Source organism: Aspergillus homomorphus, assembly GCF_003184865.1.
Source record: "Aspergillus homomorphus CBS 101889 unplaced genomic scaffold BO97scaffold_1, whole genome shotgun sequence".
Lineage (NCBI taxonomy): Eukaryota > Fungi > Ascomycota > Eurotiomycetes > Eurotiales > Aspergillaceae > Aspergillus > Aspergillus homomorphus.
Genome location: NW_020291887.1, coordinates 443 through 20,200, shown reverse-complemented (window position 1 = coordinate 20,200; position 19,758 = coordinate 443). Strand labels below are relative to the sequence as shown.

General features: G+C 50.8%; 4 protein-coding genes across 4 annotated transcripts; 2 read left to right on the top strand and 2 right to left on the bottom strand.

Annotated features, from left to right (window-relative positions):
• Nucleotides 1-1,716: 1,716 nt before the first annotated feature.
• On the bottom strand, nt 1,717-6,674 carry BO97DRAFT_358678 (putative ABC multidrug transporter). The gene is made up of 2 exons (XM_025692275.1): nt 3,437-6,674; nt 1,717-3,380 (listed from the first exon to the last, which is right to left on the bottom strand). Exons 1-2 carry the CDS (start codon nt 6,553-6,555, stop codon nt 1,970-1,972), a joined length of 4,530 nt encoding a protein of 1,509 aa, XP_025556298.1. The 5' UTR covers nt 6,556-6,674; the 3' UTR covers nt 1,717-1,969.
• A 1,392-nt stretch (nt 6,675-8,066) lies between these two features.
• Nucleotides 8,067-9,148, top strand: BO97DRAFT_419392 (uncharacterized protein; the record flags this gene model as incomplete). The annotated part of the gene is made up of 3 exons (XM_025696560.1): nt 8,067-8,268; nt 8,332-8,649; nt 8,715-9,148. 3 exons carry the CDS (start codon nt 8,067-8,069, stop codon nt 9,146-9,148), a joined length of 954 nt encoding a protein of 317 aa, XP_025556297.1.
• A 658-nt stretch (nt 9,149-9,806) lies between these two features.
• On the bottom strand, nt 9,807-12,052 carry BO97DRAFT_380266 (sugar porter family MFS transporter). Its single transcript, XM_025693196.1, has 5 exons — nt 11,670-12,052; nt 11,409-11,597; nt 10,872-11,342; nt 10,352-10,817; nt 9,807-10,281 (listed from the first exon to the last, which is right to left on the bottom strand). The coding sequence occupies exons 1-5, from the start codon at nt 11,887-11,889 to the stop codon at nt 10,005-10,007; spliced, it is 1,623 nt and encodes a 540-aa protein (XP_025556296.1). The 5' UTR covers nt 11,890-12,052; the 3' UTR covers nt 9,807-10,004.
• Nucleotides 12,053-16,881: 4,829 nt separating this feature from the next.
• BO97DRAFT_380263 (FAD-binding oxidoreductase) lies at nt 16,882-18,596 on the top strand (the record flags this gene model as incomplete). The annotated part of the gene is made up of 5 exons (XM_025693195.1): nt 16,882-17,120; nt 17,171-17,384; nt 17,441-17,841; nt 17,892-18,268; nt 18,335-18,596. The coding sequence occupies exons 1-5, from the start codon at nt 16,932-16,934 to the stop codon at nt 18,594-18,596; spliced, it is 1,443 nt and encodes a 480-aa protein (XP_025556295.1). The 5' UTR covers nt 16,882-16,931.
• Between the last annotated feature and the right edge of the window lie 1,162 nt (nt 18,597-19,758).

Sequence of the window (19,758 nt, the reverse complement as noted above, 5' to 3'; positions counted from 1 at the left end):
TACAGGAGGGAGAAGCAAATGATTGTATCAGCTTCATCAACCTCCAAGGCAAGCTGAACTGCACTTACGTGGTGGGATTTTTCTACAGCCCTAAGCCGCAGCGCGCGCATCTCCGAGCGCGTTGGCCATCTAGCGTTGAAGAGAACTACGAACGTCTTGAGGATGCCGGCTTGCCCTATGACCGTCAGATCCCGAAGTGCGGCAACTGTGGCGGTAAGTTCATTGCCGACTCAAGGAATAATCTCTAATATGTCAAAGAAATGGGTCATACTGCCCGTGGCTGCACGCAAGAACGGGTCGAGATCGAGCGGGTTGAAGTGAAATGCGTCAACTGCGGCGCTCTTGGTCACCGTGCTCGTGATTGCACTGAGCCCCGTCGTGACAAATTCGCCTGTCGCAATTGCGGGTATGTCGTCTATCATTGAACTCACAGAATCGAGACACTGACATTTGCAAAGTTCTTCTGAGCACAAAGCTGCTGATTGTCCTAACCCACGCTCAGCGGAGGGCGTGGAATGCAAGCGTTGCAACGAAGGTAAATCGACGCCCCTGATCTCTCCATTCATCTGCTAATCTAAGGTACCAGTCGGACATTTCGCGAAAGATTGTCCTCAGAAACCCGAGCCTAGAACCTGTCGCAACTGCGGGTAAGCAGCAACACTTCTTTCCTCGTTACCTTGAGTCAAAAGTATGCTAATTGTAGCAGATCCGAGGACCACATTGCGCGCGACTGTGACAAACCCCGGGATGTTTCTACTGTTACCTGCCGCAACTGTGATGAAGGCATGTACGCCTCATAATCTCCGCAGTACACGTTAGCTAATATTATACCCCAGTCGGTCACTTTAGCCGGGACTGCACCAAGAAGCGCGATTACTCTCGAGTCCAGTGCCGCAACTGCGGTGAGAGTAAGTCTCTCTCCTTCTAATGTTCTATTCACGATAATGAACCACTTCCTAACTCTCCTTCCTAAATAAGTGGGCCATACCATCAGACGCTGCCCTACCGCTCCAGCCGAAGAATCGTTCGATAAAACTCACGATAACAACGACTCAGGCGAGCCCGAGCCCTGGGTCTCTGGTGCCGGGGGTGATGACAACGACGCGCCCGCGCCCATCGAAGAGGACAACAACAACTGGGGTAGTGGCGGTGGTGGAGGCTGGTAGGGCCAAGCCCTCCCATACTTCGACAATGGCTCTGCCCACGTTGATACGTGAGGGAAAACCAACGAGCCCAGGCATTCGTCAGAGAAGTTGTTCGATGTCCCATAACTGTGACGATGATGGTGTGCAACTGGTTGTCGATGAGAATGGGTGTTAAGGTCTGGTTGATGAGCCTCGTTTTCGCTCGGTCGACCTCGGACTTGACGTCTGTCTGTTCTTGATAACTGTTAACGCTGATCATCTATCCACTATTTGTGCATGTTTTCTCTGGCACTGACTCGCTGGGGACTCGGATGGTTGATTTCGGAATTTAAATAATCAAGAAAAAGGAAGAACAAGTAAGGTCGATTTACTTTCGGGTTTGTGTTCGCAGGAGGGAACCACCTTTTGTCTTCTATGACTTGATGAGAGGAGGATCTATCGTGTTGAATGGCCTGTGGTGTTGACTTTCAGAAATATCATGTCAGTTCCATGCTGAATACTCTTCAACATAGTGTAGTGTATCTTGGTAACAGGTAACAGTTTTTAAAAGGGTGCAGCAAGATTGTTATATGTGCATTTGTATTCTAAGCATATTAAGAATATATCCAGACGTGATGTGAGTCTAATCTATATCTAGAACACTTCAAGCGATCACCGGGTCATTATAGGAAGAGAGCAAACCAAACGTCCGGAGGCTGCAGCAAACAAAGGTAGAAAAGGGATAGAAAGGGTGAATTAGAAAAAGGGAAAGCAAAGGAAGAGAAAGGCTAGAAGGAGAATTGAAAAGAAAGAAAGAAGATTCTATACGAAGACCTCGACTCAGCTCAATCCTTCTTTCCCTTCCTGAGGGAAGCCAAGCTCCACTTCTTGACCCGGAAAACATAGTACAAGAGGACCGCAGCAGCGATATCGAACACGATATAGGCCCAGAAGATGCCGAAGTTGCGCCACCGCTCGCTATAGGAGATATTAACGCCGGCCAGATATTGATCGGCGACGGACATAGAGCAGTACTCGCAGTTGGCGGTGGCGTTAGGGTTGTTGAGGTAGCCGATCGCGGTCTGGAGGTAGTCGCTCAGATAGTTCCCGCAGGTCTGGCCTGCCGGGGGATTAAAGATGGACATCTCGGTGCTGCTGCATTGAACGGGGCGGCCGTGCAGCTGGGTGGCTGTTACTCCACCAACCCAGTATGTGAACGGGGAGACGCGGTACATGAAGATCCAGAAGCCCGGGAGGGCGGAGGGGGCCTGCATGACGCCGTTGAAGGTGAGGGCCATGGAGAAGAGGAGGGTGACGATGGCGCCGGCGGTCTCGGCGTCGGGCAGGGCGGCGATGCAGAGGTCTGCGAAGGTGCTGGCGTAGATGAAGAACTGCATGCAGAACAGGAGGATCAGGCCCTGGCGAGACGAGGACTGCACGCCGTCGACGGCGTAGTAGTAACAGGCGTAGACCAGGATGCCCATGAAGATCTGATAGGGGATCTCGACGAAGATGCTGGCAAACATGAACGCCTTCCAGGAGTAGGTCTTGCTAGGCCGCTCGCGCACCTCGTACAGGGAACGCTGGATAATGAACATAGGAATGATCTGCTGGACAAGGGAGGAGAAGATGGCGCAAAGCATGAAGACCGAGAGAATGGCGTCCTGGAGGCCCTGTGTGGAGCTGTCCACTTTGAAGAAGGAGAATCCAATGAACAAGCCCGAGCAGATTCCAAGAAGCATCTTAGCGACGATATACATTGGCGTGCGCCAGTATTGTTGGAAGACTCGACGCATCACAATAGGCAATTGTTTCATCAGCGGCATGGCGAATTCGTCATGCTCCCGGGGGTCTTCTTGTCCTCCCGGCTGTTCCTGACGACTTGCATGGATGCGGTTGATCTCTTCTTGCACCGCAGCCGCTTCCTTGCTTCTTTTCCACACGTCGAACCAGTCCTCGCCGTGTTTGTTGCTAACAGCGTTGACAATTTCGAGCATATACTCAGCGGGATTTTCCTCGTCATCACATGGGCGCGGGGCTCCATTGGCTTCGAAATAATCTAGAAGCGTTCGTGAATTCTTTCCGATCGGTCCAAAGTACACTGTTTTCCCACCACGAGCAAGGAACAATAGTTGGTCGAACTGCTGGAAAAGTATAGCGCTGGGTTGATGGATAGTGCAGAGGATTGCTTGTCCGGCATCAGCCAATTTACGAAGGAAGCTGCAAATAGCCCAAGAACTCTGCGAGTCGAGACCACTGTATCGGTTGTCAGATATATGTGTCAAGGGAGAAAAGTTTTGGGTGTACCGTACCTGGTTGGCTCGTCCAAGAACAACAGGAGCTTCGGTTTGGCCGCTAGCTCCACCCCAATCGTCAACAGCTTGCGTTGCTCAACATTGAGACCTTCGCCGAGAACACCAACAACAGCTTCGGCAAAGTCCTCCATGTTGAGCATCTTGATGACCTCCTCAACATAAGCATGCTTTTCCTCTACCGGTACCGAGTCTGGCTGTCGTAACATGGCACTAAACCTCAAGCTCTCGCGAACGGTCGCAGTTTCCAGGTGCAAATCTTGTTGTTGCACATAACCAGTCTTCCGGGGGAAACTCGAGTCCAACGGGCGACCACTGACAAACATGTCACCGGTGATAACGCCCATCGTAGTGCGATGAGCCAAGACATCAAGGAGAGTAGTTTTTCCAGCACCACTAACTCCCATCAATGCAGTCAATGTCCCTGGCTTGACCCAGCCGGCGACATGATCTAGGAGTCGACGTGGTTCGCCCTTGATCTCAATATCGTAGACGACGTTGTTCCACGTAAAAACGTCTTGTTGAGGTGGGATGGAGAAGAGGCCGTTCTCTTGCTTGCCACGCGCATTGTCCTGGGTATTGTCATGCGCCGAAGTCGCTGCGGGCTTGCCAGACTCCTCATCGGCGTTAGCACTTTGTCCCTGCTTGAGGTAGGCAGGCTCGTGCCCTCGACGAAACAGCAGAACTTCAGCTGTGCTGGTGGCGGACGAATTGAGCTCGGTCGCGAGGAAATATATGGCTAAGAAACCGATGAGGAATGCGACGAGGATACCGAAGTTCCTCCATACGTGACTGTAAGTATATCTGTACGAAGCCCAGATATAGTCATCGCCGCTGACAGTCCGACGACCGGCCACGGCGCCTGTTGCTGAGCACACGAAAGAGTCTCCTTGGAGATTGGGGTAGGAGGGAACGAATTGGGAACAAGCAAACTCCCGTCCGTGGAACTCGTTGGCAACCAGGATCTCGAACGCGTAGTAGATAGGATTGAGGTAGTGAATCCAACCAAACCAGGGATGCATTTTAGGCACTGGAACCACGAATCCTGTGTAAATGACTAAGGCAAGAATCAGGATACCGGCCAAGGTCATTGCTTGTGAGACGGTTTTGGTGATTGCCGCCATAGTCCGGAATACAGCACTCATCACAAACATAACAATGAAATTGATGAGGAAGTATATGAAGAACTGCGATGGCTCCCTGCGCAGGTTACTCAAGAAGTATAAGATGATGTTGAAGACCACTGCCAGCAGAAACTTGACCGGTATATCGCTTAGAACACCTGCAATAGCTTCCGTTGCTGGGTGATAGAAAGCGAAAGATGCATGCTTCTCCACAATCGGGCGCTGAGAGTACAAGCTGTTGATTTCTGTCATTGCCGTGAGAGCGTTAAGGAGCACAGCATAGAAAAGCACAGCGCCCTTGGCGAAAAACCCTGAGGTTGTTGCAGGGGAGCCATAGAAGACCGAACCGATAATGAGAGCCAACACACAGTTTCCGATCACAGTTGTTAGTGTCGAAGTTCGTTCATTCCAGACTCGCTGATAGGCTCGAATGGTGTTAAGTTTAATCTGCATGGGAATGCTGAGGAGATAAGGTGAAGCAGCCCGCGTGTGGTTAGCCTGTTCTTGACGCTTTTGTTGTTGTAATTCCAGCAATTTTTCATTTGACTGCGAAGCAACAAGTTGCTGATGAGCAGCCATTTCTTTTTGAAGCTCTTGATACTCAGACGATTGACGCCAGTATGCTTCAAACTCATCCGGAGTACGCGGCACTTGGGCCTCCATACCAGCAATTGGCTGTCTTTCGACCGGATTGGTAACAGAGGTCAGGAAATCGCCAGTCGTTTGGCGTGGAGGACAGAACCATCCCTGACGTTCGAAGAACGCTTTCGCTTTATTGGCCGATCCGTAGTAGATCTGGCGTCCTTCGTAGAGCAGTACAGTCTTGTCGAACAGATCATATATAGCTTGACTGGCTTGGTAGGCAGCCACCGCATGAGACGATGATCCTAAATCTGCAGCCAATCGTAATGACTGCACAAACTTCAGTGCGGTGGCGGAGTCAAGGCCGCGGGTTGAGTTATCCCACGCAGCGATGGGGGCCCCTGACACAGCCATTTCTGCAATACTGACGCGCTTGCGCTCTCCGCCGGACACACCCCGGATATGATCGCTTCCAACCTTGGTGTTGTAGGTATGGCTCAGGCCAAACACAGCCATGACTACCTTCGTCATCATCTTTGCATATTCTTTCCGTGACATGCCCTGTAGACGCTTTGACGGGGTTCGGACAGATGCAGCGAATTCCAATGTCTGCCCCACGGTAAGATGGGGGAAATGCTTGTCTCCTTCCTGGTTGTATAGTACTTCACCCTTGAATTCCTTGATCATTGTTTTCTGGGGAATGCCGCTATAGTGAATCACTGATGCGGGATCTAGATCCAACCCATTCAACTCACCACAGAGCGTCTTGAGAAATGTACTGCATCCTGAGCCAGGGCGGCCCAGCACGAGGAGCAACTCGCCACTGTCCAACACTCCATCAAAGCCTCGAAGAATCTGCTTGGGAGTTTTGGAACCAAGATTGAAAGTCTCACGAGGTCTAAAAGGCGCCGTAAGTAGGTCAGACACTGTTTGTTGAAGCTGCAGTGCCGACCCAGAGCCTGAAACACGGAGGTTCTCAAAGTAGATGGCGGCTTTCTTCTGCGGAATCCCTCCCTCATTCAGCTGATGTACAATCTTTCGCAGCCATTTATATAGATCGAGATCTTTGCTGTCCGGGTTGAGCACAGGGTCGTTCGTAGAGATATTAGCGAGGGTGCTAACGCGAGAGATGTTGTGGTCTGCGCTGGCAAGTTGAGTGAGATAGGTCTCGTCGTTAGGGTTCAGTGATGCACGGCGGATATTCGTGGGGAGTCGGTGGTGTTCGATCTCGGCATCGAGAGTGGAGCTCGTGGAGGAGGTCGAATGAGAGTGAGAAGAATCGGTCTCTCTTCGTTCAGATGCAGATACGGGCATAGGAGCGGAAGACCATGATTGTGATTGTGATTCATAGAGAGCCCTTCCATGGTCGTCAGCATGTAGCTCGGACCCAAGTGGTTCTTTCTCTCTCGACATGTTGAGCCTGAATGATTTTCAACATGCGGCAGTAAATTGAGACAAACAGTAGAGCGGAACAGAACCTGGATTAAAGGACGAGATAAGCAGTCAGGCTCAATTGCCCTTATACTTTTCAAATCACAGAATGCATTAATCTGACAGTATATGCCTTACAAGAAAAGCGGAACCAAACTTAATATTCTGAGGACGTTCGGGATCTCCCCTGAATCCTAGCCGAACCTATAATCGCAGAGCTCAGGGCAGGCCAATCTGCTCTGGCCGGGGCGATAGTGGCCAGTCGTAAGAAACCGTTTGACATCAGCATCCTGGAAGGATGGACTATGGGTCCCGGAAAAGCAAGTCGTTGCTAGATGATATCACAATATGGGCCCGGAAGGCGGAAAGCTGCACAACCGACCCATCATAAGCGGATCCGTCGGACCGTTTGCTGGGTGAGCGATGGAAAGTCCAGACCCGGGAGACGGAAAGCAGCACAGCCGATCGATTTTTTATCCGTGAACCATGAATCACAGATGCAGAAGTAGGGCTCAGCTTCTCGCATTGGGAACATGGCGATGATTAAGCGGAAATGACTTTCTTTCCATCATGTTCCGTACAGAGACGTAGAGACAGAGGGGTCTCGCCGCGAGTACAAGCAACCGGTGCTGAGAAGACAGAGATCGACAGATGCTCGTTCTCGTACCGACCAAAACTTGAATCCTATCGTGCAGTATAGTCGCTTATCTTCAGTTCCATGGGCTCCAAAGTGTCCGGAAAAAGCAAGTGTGCGTGAGCCGAAGAGCGGATCGTCAAGTGTTGGTTAGGATCCATTGCGGGATCGGCCACGCTATGGGGATAGCAATGTGCTAGTAACATTTAGGAAACGAGGCGAGTAGTCGTCTATCGTTTCGCTACCATGCTTGGATGTCGAGGTGAAGAAAGGGGGATGGAACGGGTTGGCGTGAGGACGTATCCTTTGAGAGTGTAAGAGCTCCAGAATGGATGAGCAGCCCCAAGTTGGTAGTCACTTGGTGACGGGCAGGCTGATGGCTGAGTCAGCTCCAGCTCTCGATGGAATCTCTCTGATGGAGTTTGAGACACATCTGAATTCGCTACCAGAGCCCTTGAACTGATTGATCACTTCTCCCAGCATGATTCCATTGTCTCATATGATATTCTAGGGTCCCTCAAAATCGGACATCGGTGTCTCGATATGCTTCATGCGTATACGCAGAACATCTTCGGGCAGTCTACTACTTCCGGTACTCTTGGATCTTTCATGTATAGGTTGGAATACTGCAGCTTGGACAGAATGCAGCGCGAGAGAGGTAACAATCCCAGATGGGAGGCTGATTTATGTCTTATCGATTCATCCGGAAGAGGTTCACATGGGATTGCGGAAACACATCCCGCGAATTCACTCCTCGTCGATGTCACATCTACCTGCAGTCCCTCTCTTTCATCGATTATTCCCCCACTGTCCCGAGCTAGGCATGATCATCTGTTATTCTGTATCCCCTCATCGCATGATGGTCACCAAATCCAAGCGGAGTTCGCAACCAGCAATCGAGTGGGGAATAAGGGATCCCAGTCTGTACTTCTGCAACATTGTATGCTACATATGCGGGCATTACATCCGCTACCGCCAGTCTACTACCAACAAAAGCCAGGTCAAGCATGGCAAGGATCCTCACTCAAAGGAGCCGAGCTGGACGGAAGAATATCGATTGAGTGAGTTGCTCCACCAAGACACAGATATCCCGAAAGTGCTAACTGGACCGCATGCACATCTAGTCATCAAAAAATCCCACAGTCGTAGAGCTTACCTCTCGGACGTTAAGACAGCTCACGTCAGCCCCCAGCGCACGTTTCCTTCCAATGCCCTCCATATGTTCAAGAAAGTCATACTTTGGGAGACAATCAAGCGCCGTGCAGAGTACCTACGACTAAAGGCTCGGATAACTTCTCTGAGCTACGGGGTTCATTCTTGCTGTTGGGAGCTGCTCAAGACCCACAAGTTGCGGACTCTCGCCGAGACAGACCTGGTTGCGTTGTTGGCTGCCATTTTCAAATATCCTCCGATGCCACCAATCTCGCACGCGTGTGAGGACGGTATAGTACTCTCCTGTGACTTTGCTGAACTACCGATGACTGAGTGATTTGATCCATGACCACAGCCGATCCTTATTTTACGGCGACCGTCTTTGACGCCATATACTCTGAGATAGGTCAAGCGGAGTTGAGGAGAAAGCAGGGCGTGCAGGGAGAAAACAAACGACCTGCGCTCAAGCCAAGCAAAGAGACTGGGATCTGTGGAGTTCCACTGGAGCTAGTCTACATGATTGCCAAATATCTTCCCGTGCAGGATGCGAGCAGCTTGGAGAAAGCCCTAGATCTTCGTCTTGGCAGCGTCTTCTGGCGTTCTAAGATATCTTTCAAATTATACTACGAGATGAGGGCCATCACGCGGGAGGATATCGACTGGGGAAGCCTGTGCACCAAACTGCAGGGGTATGAGAGTTCAGACGCCTTGCGGGCCCGGCAGGCGATCTTGAGAAATCTCGATGAAATCTGGAAGAATCACAAGAAGAACAAGGAGGGTAGCAAGTGACCAATGTTTTCATGTGGCATGGGGTTAATGTCACGATTGATGCCTGAAGGATTTGCTTATTCATGTTTTGTTGGCTTACCATGATAACTGGACAGCTAGGAAAAGGTAATTTGCAAGCATTGAGTCAGTTCTAGTTAGTACCAGCGCAAGTTCTGTTCTCCGAACTCTTTGAAGCGGTAATTTTGCCATGTCTTTCATCGTGGCAAGACCATCAGACAGAAATGCTCAGTAGAGAACGGCCTACATGGTTATCATGAACCATTCCCTCCGCCAAGCGAGCACCCTTGGCCCAATAGTCCATGAGAGTCTAGAATCCAACCTACAGCTCCACCTCCTTGGCAGCTGCACAACTCTGCTGTATCGATGCCACATGGCAGACCCGAGATAGAACAGGAGAAACCACGCCCCTTGCAGGCTGTGGCGAACCCGAGCGCTCAACCACACTAGCATTCCCAAAGCCAGGCTCGGCGTGGGCAGCAAGGGGTGAAATTAGCGATCACGAGTCACCCACTCTGGTCGTCTAGGCCTAGAGTACTTATCGCAACTAGTAAAAGAGATCTGACGAAGTCCAGACCCAAGACCAGCGGGGTAAACAGTCGTACACGGAAACTACAATTTCTACATCAAACATCGAACATCATCTTGCAACGGGACAGAGCCCAGTCATCCTTCATTAGAGTGCATCACATCTAATCACACAGCATCGTTCATCACGGGGTATAATCAATAATCATCAATAGGGCGTCGATAGCCCAGACATAACATAAAAGCAAATCACATCCTGCGCTCGTCAAGGCGCTTTACAGGACATAACAAGCAAAGAGCAATCTCCGCAGATCGGATGACCGATCAACTTCTAGATTTTCTCGGTACTTGCGACATCGTCGCTCACTCCATCGGCATCCTTAACGGAGTGGTTCAGCACGCTCGTGCGACGCACCGCCTCGTCCTCCACATCGCCTGGCGTCCGCAGCAGCTCACCGTGGCGGCCGTACATGTGGGGCTCCTCGTTGGCGACCTTCACCACTTGGAAGATACTCTTGGTCTTGCGGAAGATGCGGTCCATCTCCTCGAGGGACCGGCACGCGGTCTCGGGGTAGAAGAAGAGGACCACGGGGAAGATGAACGCGTTGCTAATTACGAGTCAGCCGGTCAGTCTATTAACTCAGAGACGCGTAGGTGGCGGCAAAGAGATCCACTTACATGACAGCGAAGATAATGTAGGTTTGGTACCCGATGTTGTCGAATGCCACCGGGGTAATCATCACCACCATGAAGTTGAAGATCCAGTTGGACGACGTAGCCAGCGCGTTGGCCGGAGCCCGGATCTTCAGAGGCACCACCTCGGCCGGATACAACCAGGTCATGCCCAACCAACCGATGGCGAAGAAAGTGTTGAAGATGAACAAGAACACGACGACTGTCACTTTGGCCCCGTTCGTGTCAAGACTGGCACAGACGGCTAAAATGACCATGGAGATGGACATGCCTGCCGCACCGAACAGCATCAGCTGCCGACGGCCGAACTTCTCGATGGTGAAGACGGCAATCCACGAAGCAAGGAAGTACTCCGTTCCGTTGCAGGCTGCGATCAATCGAGACATTTCTAGACTCATTCCTAGCTGGTTTTCGAGGACGATAGAACAATAGTAAGTGATCAAGTTGATGCCTGCCAGATAGTTAGAGAGATGCACTGCGAGATTGAGGATTTCCAAGAGCATACCGGTTATTTGCTGGAACATTTGGTTGACGTAGGCCAGAACCACGCGGTGGAAGTGACGGTCTTCCGTCATCGTAAACATATCGCGGAACGAACCCTTAGCCATCTCCAGAACAGTGGCTTTGATTTCGGCAAATTCAGTCTCAATGAAGGTCACGTCGTTCTTGCCATTCAAGGAGTAAAGCACTTCGCGTGCCTCATCTTCGCGACCCTTCAAGATAAGCCAGCGGGGTGACTCGGGGAGGAACAAAACGAAGGCCAGAATGATCAGGGCGAAAAAGATCTGGAAGGCGAGAGGGAACCGCCACGCCACTTCGCTGGGATCGGCGAACAAAAGGCCAAAATCAATCCAGTAGCTGATCGTGATGCCGCAAGTGATCATGGCGCCTTCGATCATGACGAGCTGGCCACGGTGGTTGGATTTACAACATTCGGATTGCCAGGTAGGCACCGTCGACGTGTTCATACCATTCCCTATTTGGATATAAGAGTCAGCTTTCCCTTCATTGCTTCACCTGCAAATGTTGGCTCATGGCCTACCGAAGCCAGTCACCAGGCGTCCGACGATGAACTGCGCCAGATCGTACGAGGTACATTGGAGCAGAGCACCAACGACCATAATCGCCGATCCGACGAAGATCGTCTTCCGCCGACCTAGCCAATTACCAATCCAGATTGTCGGGATCGAACCCGCAAAGCATCCCAGGTTGTAAGCCGCAACCACAATACCTATGATAGGTCAGGGGATAGATTCTTTTCTCTTCTCTCTGCGGGCAGTCAGGAATTCTAGCGCGCACTTACCTTGGCGAGTCGACTGAGCATGTTTCTGGGATCCCTCCAGGCTATTATAGTAGGGTCCATTGGTCGATATGGTAGGGAAGTATTTGATGAACGAATCTAGCGTCAAGAGACCACCGGTGACACCCTGATCATATCCGAAGAGCAGGAAATCCAAACCAGCGATTAGACTGATCGCGATCTGCAATTTGCCTCCGGTGAGACCCAAGTAGCTGCGCGCCATCTTGAGTGAAACGGAATCTCAATTGCCGACAACCTTCCAGAAGCGGATGATTTTATGTTGTGTGGGTTGAAGGAAGAATCGAGGCCAAGTCTCTAATTCAGTGAAGTGCTGGAATTCATTGGACAGCGGGGCGGAAGTATAGGAGGAGGGGAAAGGGTATGAGTGAAAGGAATATAGAACATAAGAGATCGTCCTGGTGGTTGCAGGGGAGATGGATGGGGTATTTAAACAAGCAACAGAGACGGGGAGAAATTGGCTCTGACGGGCTGCGGTCATGATTACCGGCGCATGGAAAAATTAAACCTAACATTTGGGATAGACACAGTCAATACCTCAGGAATGACTCGTCTTGGTAGTGCCTGGAGGTACCGGTAGTTTCCCATCCGAGAAATCATTGGGTAACGTGGTACTTCGAGTTGCACTGTTAAGACAACAATAAGTGAAGTATGCAGGAAGTCGCTCCTGGGGAAGAGTGGATCCGGGCTGATTGAAGGTCAGATGCACCATGACCATTCGCCAGTCATGGCAACTGGGGGGGAAGTCTCACCTCCCATTGAAGTCAGACATCCATCCATTCATTGTCAGTCCACTTAAGAGGTGTGGGGGGCGGGGAGGACTGATTTCGACGGACGGAAACGATCAAGATGCTGGTATGCAAGAGCGGAGAGTGATTGGTCTGGGCCAACATGGATGGGTTCTTACGCCTGGGAAGAGGTGCATTCGATTTTCTCCACCAGCTGCCATGATTGATTGTCTGTCTGTCTGTCTGTCTGTCTGTCCGTCCGTCTGTGTCTTTCAATCCATGCCATTCCCCTTGTGCCTCCTCTCAAAAGGCAAAGACAGACTCACAGACTCAAATTGGATCATTCCATATCAGTGGGTGGTTTCTAGCCACGACAACGATTATGTTGCGCGGGCGGTGCAGAGATCGGCGGGGAAGGCTTGGTTAGTGTCGGCCCAGGAGGGAATTTAGCCAGTTGGGAGACTGCGAAGATGCCGTCATTGTCTAGCTGCTTTTGGTCAATCCGAACAGGTTCAGCTTCGGGACCGCCGTGGGTTTACTTCCAAAGCAACAATCGGGCGAGATGCCACCGACCGACCGACTGCCATGCCATGTTTACTTAGTATGTTAACAACTTAGCTGATTTATTGGCAGGCACTGTCAAGACACAGCTTTGGCGACCGACTACGAGTACACGTTGCATTGCCGATTAATCCTCTCAGGATCTAGGAAAGGAGAGAAACAGAATCGAAGGCTGCGATGCAGCAAGGCCGATCGGAAACAGTGTCACGGTGTCACATCTTCTCTCGATTTTTTTTCATTCGTGTGGCTGACTCTCGCGTGGTCTGAAAAGCAGGAATAGGCAACGATCGAAGGGAGCCCGAAGGATGGAGAAAGGGAGGGTCTAATCGTCATTTCCTGCCTGGCTCAGTTAACCTGTGTGGTGCTTAGTACTCAGTATAATGCTACGGTGCCATGATATCCACCATGGAACTTCTCCTCCTGGATCCGAATTCCGGGACTGCTGATTCAGAATCCGGGGGTCTGGAGAACCTCCGCAAAGCCCTGAGAGACGGAGGGTCGGTGGACCTCTCTCACTTTACTGCTTCGGGGAAGGATCCAGCAGGGCCTCGGCTCGATCCGCCTCGTGGCTGTCGATTTCTGATCCCTTCCCGGCTCTCCTCCCCATCCCTTGCCTTACATCTCTCTTCCCAAATGCTGTCTCTTGAATTCCCACCAAGGAGGCGGCAAATATTGATTGATGGCCTAGAACCACTCTTTCCCCCTGGATTCAAAAAGTGACCACAAGCGATGGCAAAGCATTTGATATGCGACTGAGGCTCATGCAGGCCGCCGTCTCGCCGGAGTCCCGTAATATTATCGTCGACGGAGCTTTTGGGGCCCGTCTCACAACTCACTAGTCTCCTTTCGACCTTCTCCAGACTAGACTGTCTCTCTTGTCGACTTGGTCGGCGAAATATCGTCCAGCATCAGCCATTCTGTTACATTCGTCAACTCCATTGCCCTCCAATCGCACTGAAGACGGTTCTCCACCGGGGCCACCCAGGACGCGGGAAGCCGCTTAATCAGAGTCTTTCGTCGCCTGCTCAGCCGGTGATGGATTAAGCCCGAATCAGCCAACAACGTCTCTCGTGTGATATTATGAATAAGGAAGGTAAGGCTAGGGCCGATTGAGTCAGACGGGTCTTCGTTGAGGAAGGGCAGGTCCTTCAATTGTGACCGTCCGAGGTCCTGCCAAAGATGCTGGAGTGGCTGCCCAGATGGCCGGGGCCGAGAGCCCGCCCCCGAAATATCGGCCAAACTTGATGCAAGATCAGTGCCACGGCACCTGCGAGTCTCTCGAACAATGACTTCAATTTTACCCTGCCGCGCATTCCAGCTATGTAATGTTTATCATACTTCCAAACTCGAGGGAATGAAACCGGCCCCATTGTTGTAGGGTGCCCCAAAATCAATCGGCCGTCGCCAACCGCCGACTCGACCGCGGGAGAGACGGGCAAGTAAGCGTTAGCAACCCGCGCTTCTGACTGGCCCACCGTGACGATAGGCACAAGCCACCATTCCAGGTTTGCTTCCTCTGCTCGTTGAAGTTGCATGAAAAGACGCAGACTCCAGAGGGGCCAATTGTGTATGGCCCCAGTTTAGCCAACTCGAGTTAATTTGCCAAGCGAGGCCGCGGTCAGGGCACTTTCTTTCTCCGCAGTCGAACCATTCGGTTGTGGCCGAGCCAGCGAGTGCCCAGTGTTGCCGCGGCTTATCCCGATTAGGAAATCCCGAAACCTGGGGATAACCGCAACGACTCCCTCACCCCTCCATGAAGTGAAGTGGTGTTTGTCTTACTCCGCATCTTACGCAGCCCATCTGGAGTCAGCTGCTACTGACCATCCATCTGTCATGCATCCTCAATCCTTTCCTCGCCCTGCGTCACCATCCTTCTCATGGATACTACTTTTGTGGCAGGGCATAAATAAGCATGATTAGTCACTATGATTTAGTTGTTGAGTAACTAACCAAGCATCGGCATTCACCTAGTATCAAGTAACCAACAAGTGATTTAGCATTGGGCCACTGACTTCAAACGACTGCCCTTATCCGTTCCCGACAATGACCCAAGGATACGGTTCAGACAATGTCGTCCGCCGTGATAGACCAAGCCAAGAAGCCAACTTGAAATACCAATATTGCATATACGTACGTATCATTAAGCCATCATGCATGAGCGGATAGCGACATCGCATGACTGATTGCTACTTCGCTATAGAAGCCATACAGTAATTCAATTCAAACAGCAAACCTGTATCTATTTAGCCCGATTCTGAATTGCTGGTAGCTCTCAAGCCAGCAGCCTTTCGCTTCAGCATTCGGGATTCTTTCGCTCCTTGGCTGTACATTCACCGACCCCGTAGTCAAACGCGTACGATAGAACACCCACGCCATCCATCCCACATACGCAGCAGCCCGAAAAGCCTCAGGTGGAGCAACGCCAAGGTCCCAATTCTCTGGCGCTTGGCTAACTATTGGTCTTGGCTCCGATTTACCCCTTCGTGTTGGTCAAGTTCGCAATTTGCGATCATTAACTAAGAATCAGTATATGAACAAGGATCGGTCAAAGCAGAATGGTCGAGGACTCATCAATCCTCGTGATCAACCTATAGCACCTTATGCTACATGCACTATCTGTTGTATTATGCACATGAAGGAGGTCACGATAAACTTTCCCGTGGTCAGATCCATTGGCAGGATTCCCTTCGGCTAGGTCAGCCACCGAGTTAAGTGGCGTGAGGAAAATCCTCCGTGGAAAGCTTCCAGACGTTTTAACCATTCCGTGAGGAATACGGAATTTTCCCGGCTAGTCGTTGATTGCACACTGCATCAGGCTCATCTTTCTTCTGATGGGTGTTGTCAGTGCTTATGACGTCATTGCCTTCTTGCTTCTGGTTTATGACCCCCTCAGTGCGGGGATAGACCGGGCCCGAGGCTGTTTCCCTTTTCCCGAGCTGGATAGAATATGGGTTTGCTGTTTTGCTCCGGTGTACCCAAGTGAGTGAGTGGGTGAGCCTGGCCAATCTGGGTGTGGTCGTCCTACTACAAAGTATCACCGCCCGAGTTTTATTGGCACCTCGTGAGAGGGTCGGCTTCTCTCTCTACTACATAGCTAGGAGGGAATATGTCTTACGCAAGATACTAGTAGCAACTTAATCTAACATGGTCAAACTTGTTCAACCACAACCATAATAAGTGAAAGATGCTACACTCTGCCACTTCTCAACGTTGAATGATTCCATCAATAATCCCTGAAACCAGTCTTCGAATCTCAAAATGAAAGGGAGAAAGGACAAGTTACTCATTAGTGCTCTAGTTTAACGCACACACCGCGCTTAGGAACCCATTCCTGGTCTTATAGGCGACAGCATCGCAGTTCAACATAAGCCCCCTATACAGTCGGCCTATAGATTCGCCGATGGCTGTGACACCAATGCGTTCTGTCTGATACTTCGAGAATGGATTGACAGTAGACAGAAGGTCTGTGAGGCTATCTTGTCCCTTCTCCAGGCCTACAGCTTTTCTCAGTGAGCAGGGTGGTGGTTTTTTTTCTGCGCAAGCAAGGTAAATCTCGATGCTGGTACCCGATCAAGTGTGATTGTCGCTTTGAAGACAGGCCTTCAAAGCTTCTCTCGAAATTCCTCCTGTCAGTCATGGAACAGATGAAAGTCATCTTAAATAAGGGAGTCGATCATTTAACCTGCCACAAGTGCCCGTGAGCTGGTGCACCTTCCCTATGAGGGTGCATCACACGATCTTCGTCTGCTTCTTAACCTCTTGTCTGCTCGGATATTTTCCAAATCACACGCTCTTTGTTACTTGCTCTTGACGTATCGCTTCTATGCCATATTGAATCGGCCAACGCCCAACAGCCAACATGTTACACTTTATTGCCCAACTCGCAGTAGTTGTTATGCTATGGCAGTCATTCGGGCAAGCGTCGTCGCTGACCGGCTGCCTCAATGGTTTTTGTGGTATGACCCGTGTGAATCTGACCCCTTTCCAAGTCCATCTAGAGCTCGGCCCACGGCTTTGCGGCGCCTCCTATATCTTCGGACCGGAAGATCCTCGATATCCGCAGGCGAGTCTTAGATTCCAAGAGTATCTGCCCCCGAAATTCCTCTTGATAGTTCGGATTGGGTGTGCGGACGACATCTCTACTGTGGTCAGTACTCTGGCCCCTGGCTCTCAATCTGGGCTGAGCAGAAGAGAAAGATCGAGTACGCCTTCCAAAACAGCATTCCCTTCTACACGGTCAATCGAGGCTACGCGGTGCCAATTTCGCAGGGCAAGTTCAAGGGAATCGGGCTTGATGTTCAGCTCTTGACCGACGTGATCGTGGATCGAAAACGGAACATTGCGCTTATCTCCGCTGGAGCAACCAAGCAGGGCGTCATTGATGCACTCTGGGCAGAGGGTTATGTTACGAGTCAGTGATACCGGAGTTACATACCTGTTTGCTATGTTGCTGATCCGTGCTCCCAGCCACTGGAGCCGCCTCGTGCACGGGTATGGTCGGTCAGGCACTGGGTGCCGGCCACGGAAGGTACAAGACGCGCTATGGCTTGATGATCGATAATATTGTTCAATTGAATGTCGTGCTGGCGAATGGAACTACGATCGCAATCTCCGAGGACAGCCACGAGGACTTGTTCTGGGCCATGAAGGGTGCCGGGCAGAACTTTGGTGTAGTGACGAGCTTCGAGATGAGGATCCATCCGCATGAGGAGGACACTTGGTATTTCCGAAACTACGTGTTTACGCAAGATAAGCTTGAGCCCCTTTTCGAGAAATTGAATAACTTGGCGGGTAACGGTACGCAGCCGGTGGGGATGGATGTCTTCTTTGGCCATTACGAGTTCAATCCTATGATCAGTGTTAAGGAGGTTAGCGTGTACCCACGAACCCTCTTGAGGCGCTTGCTGATGCTTCTCAGGTTGTTCTCTTCTGGACTTTTCAGTACGCCGGTCCACAGAAAGAGGCAGAGAAGTACTTGGCTCCGTTCGATGCTCTCGGCCCGATTAACGTCACGGATGGGAATGTGCCTTTCCCTGACATCACTATAGCCTCGAGGAATGGAAACCTCGACAAGACCTGTGCGAAAGGCTTTCCAAAGCAGTGGGCTACGATAGGCCTACAAGTCTACAACGCGACAGCATGTCGCCAAGTCTATGACCTTTTCAGTGCTACCCTCAAGGCATACCCAGGCTTGAGCACATCTGTGATCCTATTCGAGGGGTATTCCGTTGAGGCCGTCAAGGCCATTGACCCAGCGGCTTCGGCTTTTCCACACCGTAATGACTATATCAACGTGTATGTGTTTTCAGTGTCCCTGCTTTGTCGAGGTTCGTCCAGCAAGTTAATAGCAACACTTCATAGAGTCGTTCAAATAACGTACCATCCGAATCCCAAACTTGACGCCCCTGCTCTGCAGCTCGCCATAGCAGTTCGTGATCTGTTCATTGATGGCCAGCCAAATCGGCTTCCCAGTGCACATGTTAGTTATGCACTCGGCATTGAGCCTCTCGAGCAGATTTACGGGTATGAGCCGTGGCGTCTGGAGAAGTTACGGGCTCTCAAGGCTGAGTATGACCCATACAACAAATTTGCTTATCACCTTCCTGTTATCCCCTTGGAATGAGTTGCAACACCTTAGTAGGCGGCGCTTGTCCTGGCCAGGGTGGGATATGCTTAAGATTATTCCTAATTTATCGTCACTATTCGAAGCTGCCATTCTGAAGAAGATTTTTCTTCATACATGCTTTTGCTTTTCTGCTGTTCAAAGTTGAGTTGCTTGAAAGTAATCATTGTAAGACAAATCTCTTGGCGTCTACGGTAGATAGTGTTGCGATGCCGTAGCTGAGACCGGGAAAGAATTCCTTGGTATCTTAGTACCCGACCATATATCTTCAGTCCAGCGGAAGCGTCCTCCGCCTGCAGAGGTAAAGTTGTTGTGGCTGCTGATTGTTGAGAGTGAAAGTTTAAGATGAACTCAGTCAGTCAAGAACTGCTACGATTGTGGGGATGTTGGGACATCCACTGGTGGGCCTCACTGGGGGGGAATATTTGCCGCGCTCAACAGGTGGGAACAAACGGCGATGGCTGACCAGTTTGCTTTTTCACCGGCCTGATGGATTCAGTCACCGATTGTAGCCGGACAAGAGATTCCTTGAGTATGAATGCTGAGTTGGTGAAGATCCTCCTTGGATCGGCTTCTCTGATTCCGACATCGGATGGTTCGCTAGGGACAATCCTGGGTGAGTCACTCCCTGCTGAGGTTGAATTAACGTTAAACTAAAGTTGAGGGAGAATAGTTCGTGAGAAGCGCAAGCGAACAAGCAAGTGACTGGTCTTTTCGGACAAAATGTCTGCTGCCAAGGGAGGAATTGGCCCGTTTCTATCCGTGCAACTTGGTGACAGTGAGAGCAACCGAGGCCTTGACTCTCGGAAGAAGAATAGGAGGAGGGGAACCTGAAGGAGAGATACCTTTTTCTTGTGCTTGTATCACTTGGACAATAGTCATAGTCAGGCCGAGGTGAGAAATGGAGGAGTCTCGACCTCGACTTACCGGGCCAATGGTTCCTCCGGCGGGTCCCTCTTTTTTATCTTTTTTATCTATCAATCAATCAATCAATCGCCATCGCAATTGACTTCCATCCTGCTTTTGGCTTTTCTTTCTTTTCTTTTCTTTTTTTTTTAACTCTCTCGCTTTCTTGCTTTTCCCCCGTCAGCTTCCTTTTCTGTATCACCTGCAGTGCATCATTTGCTTGTTTCTTACCTGCTCTCCCCTTGCATACGGCTTG